Below are 5,687 nucleotides of genomic sequence, written 5' to 3' on the forward strand. Positions count from 1 at the left end.
GTGTCTTCAGCCTGCCTGTCTGAGGGCACACTTTTCTGCTGTGATCCTGTGCTGTCTCTGAGTGTCTTCAGCCTGCCTGTCTGAGGGCACACTTTGCCCGTGGCCTTCTTACCACTGAATCGGCAAGGTACATGGGGGTAACCAGCACCTGTGAGCATGGCTTGTGCACCACACTGAGCAGGGAGTCAATGATTACTTATCCACCCCCCATCCCTGCAAGGCAGCAGTTACTACTGTTCTACAGAGAAGGAAACCAAACTGGGTGAAATTAAGAAACCAGCCCAGAGCCACAGGGGAGTAAATAAGAGGCAGGTTTCACACCCAGGCCTCTGCTCCAGAGCTCCTGCCATCACAGTAAACAGAGTCTCAAGTGAACATACAAAAAGAAATTAAAAATGATGTTTAAAAACCCGAGAGCTGGAGTTTATTCTCTCTCATTTGTGCATTGTGCAGGACAAGGGATTTCTTTCTTGAACTTTCCCCCATACACAGTGTACTGGGAGCTGAGAAGAGAGAAAACACAACGCTTGTACACCAGTCTGTGTGAATCAGAAGCCCGGCACCACACGAGAGGAGGAAAGAAAGGGGAAGGGGGCAATGTGCAGCTCCTACTGACCAGAGCGTCCCTCAGCCAAGCCTGGATCTGTGAGGGAGCAAGCCCAGGGCCAGGCGGTTATAGAACTCGTGCGAATTCACACCACGTACAAATGAAGAGGGAGGCGGGCCCAGAACCCAGGTCTCCTGACTCTTTGCTCTGAATTAGTCAAGTCAAATAAGCCCCCTCCATTCAAAAAGAAGAACCTTCAAGAACATTAATTTTGAACCCATCTCAAAGCTACACTAATGGTAATGGTCACTGAAAAAACATGTGCTTACGGAATCTCCCAGCTGAACACACAAAGACATGGGTCCCTGAGGAGCAGTGTAAGCGTTGTCTAAGGGTTCTGTGCTGGGGAGATCACCAAAATCATAACATACGAATAGAGGGGCATATGGAAGAAATCAGCAGTGCCCTCTCCTTCCCATGTGTAAACTCGGCCTTCGCCTAAAGTCACTAAGTAAACACAGATGCAGCCAAACCAGGCACCAGATGGCAGACGAGAATGAGAGTAAAAGGTAAATCTTTTGGTATTTATTCAAAGATGGAGGCGGGGGAGCTGGTCCAACATACTGTGGTTTCCCCAGAATGGCCACCTGGAGTCACCAAGTTCCAAAAGTGACCAAAAAGACAGAACAAAACTACAGTAACCATGATTGGGAAGATGTAGGAAACCATTCTCGTCTCCTGAGAAATGGAATCCAACGTCAGAAGAAAGTGGTAATTCTGGGATAAAAGAAATAGTTAAATCTAAGTAGAAAGACCAGGGACAGACAGGACAGGGGCGAGGATCAGCTCTTGCTGAGCGCTCACTTGTGCCAAGAGATTTGTATTCATGGTCTCATTTAATCCTTACAACCACCCATTATAGATTGGTCAGATTTTATAAATGAGGAAATTTCATAAATGGGTCAAGAGAGATTAGGCCCAAGTCATGGTGCAGGAATGCTGTCCCAGCTGTTGCCAGTGCTTCTGGGCGCCACTCTCTTGTCCTGTTGTTGGGCTGTGTCCTGTTTGATAACATGATCCCCAGAAGATTCTTATTTCCCCCTAAGCTCTCATCATGTGCCAAGCCCCTGAGAATGCCAACAGGTTGTGCCTAAGTACCCGAAACTCGGGGGACGCCAAGCACACTTTCTCTGCCATTTGTACCCAAACCACAGGGCCTACGCAAGAAGGTCCCCGGTCAGTTACTGCCTTGGGAAGGGGGGGAACAGAGCACTCCTGAGGACTTGATTCCCCTCCTGTTTCACAAAGACACTCTTGCATATTCCTCCTCTATGTCTTAGCTGGCACATTTGCAGTAGTCACCAGTGAAGAAAATGCCCAAGGGTTCTCTGTGAATCCTTGCTTTTTCATTGTGCGTGAGTTTTTATATTGGAGATAGAAAATTCTAATAATGCTTCTTCAGCTTCAACTAAAAGCTTAAGTGAACATTAAAATGTGTCTCCTCTGCCAGTTAAAACAAACAGTTCATTTGCTTGCAGTGACGTGGTAAGGTGGAAAATGCTTTCCAGGTAGGCAGACCTGTCTCCTGACTCTGCCACTAGCTAAATTTGCTCTCTTGGGCAAGCCGCATTATGCTTTGAGTTTTAGTTTCCTTCTCTCTAACATGGGGTACAGCGGTTCTCAACCTGTGGGTCATGACCTTCTTTTAACAATGAAAATACGTTGCGGCATCAGGAAGGTTGAGAAGCACTGGGTTAACATGTACCTTGAAGGGCTCTTCCCAGAATTGGTTTTCACTTTCCCATACCCATCAACTCTTTTTCCACATTGTTAGAGCAGCACAGTGTCTCGAGGCAGTAGCTGAAGTAATTGAAAAAAGCAAATAAAAGTTTTTCCAATAAAGTTTATTAATGACTTGCACAGCAAGCCAGGCCCCATCCTAGTGATTTCAAGCCCCGGGGAACATGCAGTTTGGAGTTATATACACAACTTTGAGGAGAATCAGCTGCTTCTTGGAAGTTTCCCAGAGTCTTAATTAACTCTGTTCTCAAACAACCCACGTGCAAAGTCTTGAAAACAACCCACAAACTAGGTCTTAATCAGCCTCATTCCCATAATAGCCCAGGTCACCCAAACCTATCCAGAATAGCCTAGCCATGTCCACCATCTGCCCTGGTCACATCTATCTACCTGCCTAATGACATGACCAATCCACACAGCTGTTTTATTTTTATATTTTCCCCCATCTTCTCAAGAAATCCCAACCCAGGATGAAGCCATTTCTCTGAACACTATAAGACAAACTGTACAAACACAGGCAGGCTTCTGTCTATATTAATGGGTACCAGGCCTGTCCCTGGAGCCTGGACGATGGAATGGAGATATTTATTCCCCAGCTCTCTCCTTGCTGGGTTGTGCAGGTCAGCTGCATCCATCTCCCATGCTTCACTGTTATCTACAGTCCCGGTCTGTGGCCCTCTCCCTGCAGCTTCCTGTCTGCATGCTGGGAACCTTTCCTCTCCCCTTGCTCCCCAGGCTACCAGTGGTAATGGCTCCCCACTGCGTCTGGTCATGCGATCCTTGTCTCTTTTCCTAAACCTTTTTAAAGCTTACTTCACTTACCCAGTCTGAGTGTCCATCTCTTTCCTGACAGGAACGTAACTGAGCGTATCATGTCCTCTCAATCTCCTACTATCTGCATGGACCATTACCAAATCTTCCCAGTTCCCACTCCATCCCACATTCAGTCAGATGACCTCCTGCTTATTCTCAACCACCAAGTACTTCAAAGAGAAAAAGCCATTAGAAAGACACCTGCCCTCAGAATCTTGCAACTGTCTCAGATCCAGGCTGAGCTGGAGCTGGCTCCCACCTGTTCAGCAGCACCGACTGGGCTCCTCCCTCCCCAGCTCCCCAGGCAATGCCACCGCATCAGCAGTTGAACTCGGCCCCGGTGGAGATATTGACAACACAGAGACTGGTAAATGATAGAAATTAGAGCCTTTAAAAGTTTTTGGTGAGCGTGTATCAGCATAACACTGTCTATATCCAGGCACATTTTTTTTTCTTTATATTTGTTAGAATGGAAGAGACACCCCACCAATCCCCACCACTTCACTCAACCCATTATCATCTCTCACTCCTGTGTGTTACCCTCTCCAGTGCTCACCCCTCCTCATCAGCATTTAAACATGATCTAACCCTGTGCCATCCAACACAGTGGCTCCTAGTCAGAGGGCCTTACTGAACCTTGTGTTACAGCTCATCAAAATCAAAAGGTAAAACCAGATTTCAAAGATGTACAATGAATAAAGAATGAGAAATATCTCATTAGTAACTTTTTGTATTGATTACTTATGGAAATGATAGTATGTGGTTAAATATAAGGTATTAAAATTAAATTCACAAGTTTCTTTTTACTTTTTTGAAGTAGATAGGAGAACATTCAGAATTACTTGTATAACTCTCATTACTTCTGTCGAACAATGCTGCTATACAGTGTTTCATGTTAAACATAAAATCCCTCATTCCACCTGCCAGCCCCTCCAGGTATTGCCTCTCACAATACAAGGTATGTATCCCCACGGTCCCGATTTTCTCCCCCACCCTTGCCTCCTTCACCAAGGTTGATCTTCCTTCCTTTCCCAGAATTCCACCCAAGTCATGCTCACCTGGGTCATTCTGGCCAACCTGAGGCATGGCTGAACCCAGAGGCCTTTTCAGTTCCTGCCCGCTTCTCCTCTGCAATGCTTGGCTCCAGCCGCTCCCTTTGCTAGAACATTCTTCCACTGCTAACATACTTTCTTGATTTCCCGCCCACCTGTCTGAATGGTTCTTTCCAAATTCCTTGGCTGGTCCCCTTTCCCCTCTCCCCAGGGGTACACAGTGGTCTTCTGTTCTGTCCACCTGCTCCATCTCTAAGGAGTCATTTGCTATTTATGTGTCAACAGCCCTACAGCCATGCCCATGACATGTCCGTTGGGAGGGCTCACAGGCATCTTGATTCAAGCGTGTTAAAATCTGAACTCACCGTCTTCACCTTTGCCCACAATGCCAGCACTATCTCAGTACTGGGCACAGTCTGTACAGGGCAACACATCTCCTTAATCACTCCCACCACAATCCCCAGGCCATCCTGAGCCCACCCCATCTCCCCTGCACCTCAGGTCGTCACACTAAGTTACATCTCAGGTCTCTCCTTCCACGTGGCTTTAATTCCACCTCCACCATCCCCACCCTCCTCCAGGCCACCCTGGTGTCTCACCGGGACTATCCCACGGGCTGTGTGAACGGTTTTCTTGGCTCCACTTCTACCATTCTCTAATCCATCTCTACACATCAGCTAGTACGGCCTTTTATAAGCGTGAATGGGATCATCCTGGCTGAAAATCCTCCCATGGTTTGTCCTTGACTTTGTGATAATGTCAGAGCCCCTTAACGTGATTTTACAAAGCTGCCCAGAATCTGACTCCTGCCTTCTTTGCTAACCTCACTTGTTATCCTTCTTTCCCTTCATTCTGTTTACTCCAGCCATCTCGGACTCCTGTCAGCCCCCCAAATATGCCATAATGTGTTGACTTGGGGCCTTCAAATATGCAATTGCTTCAGGCTGGAAACCTCTTCATCAATGTCTTTACCCAACCAGCTCCTTACAGCCTTCAAGTACTTGCCTTTTTCCTCATACAATGCCTGCAATGTCTTGTTTCCATGATGGGCTCTGAGCTCCATGAAGTTAGGGCCCAGGACCGCCTGGCTGCCTGACCTATCCATAGTGCCTACCACAATGCCTGGCACACAAAAGATACTCCATAACTCTTTTTTGAACAATAAAACTGGCATTATCTGTCTTGAATGTCTCATTTTTGGGAAGGGGACCCTGGGATCCAAGAAAAAGAAGCAACTCATTCATAGTAACAATGCCCAGACTAAGATTACTACAGGACTAGTCTCCCGATTCCTTGACCAGTTTTCTTCCCAGCATGCCACATGCCCATCCGTAATACAGTCACCAGAGGGAAGCAGGGCGAAATCCCCGTGTCTGCCCGTCCATAATACAGTCACCAGAGGGAAGCAGGGGTGAAATCCCCGTGTCTGCCCATCCATAATACAGTCACCAGAGGGAAGCAGGGGTGAAATCCCC

General features: G+C 47.1%; 1 protein-coding gene across 5 annotated transcripts in view; it reads left to right on the forward strand.

The window, feature by feature from the left end:
* FGGY (FGGY carbohydrate kinase domain containing) overlaps positions 1-5,687 on the forward strand; it is a 417,013-nt gene that overhangs the window by 394,433 nt on the left and 16,893 nt on the right. The window contains exon 15 of one of the 5 annotated variants that reach the window (XM_023515083.1): positions 5,078-5,295. The exons of 3 other annotated variants lie outside the window; for them this stretch is intronic. In XM_023515083.1, the coding sequence (XP_023370851.1) occupies positions 5,078-5,116 (39 nt within the window). In that variant the 3' untranslated portion in view covers positions 5,117-5,295. Of the gene's footprint in view, positions 1-453; positions 1,966-5,077; positions 5,296-5,687 lie in introns of those variants that run through there. One more of the 5 variants, XM_023515084.1, reaches the window with a different exon arrangement.

Source organism: Otolemur garnettii, unplaced genomic scaffold, assembly GCF_000181295.1.
Source record: "Otolemur garnettii isolate 467f Iridium unplaced genomic scaffold, OtoGar3 scaffold00066, whole genome shotgun sequence".
In the NCBI taxonomy this organism is placed as follows: Eukaryota; Metazoa; Chordata; class Mammalia; order Primates; family Galagidae; genus Otolemur; species Otolemur garnettii.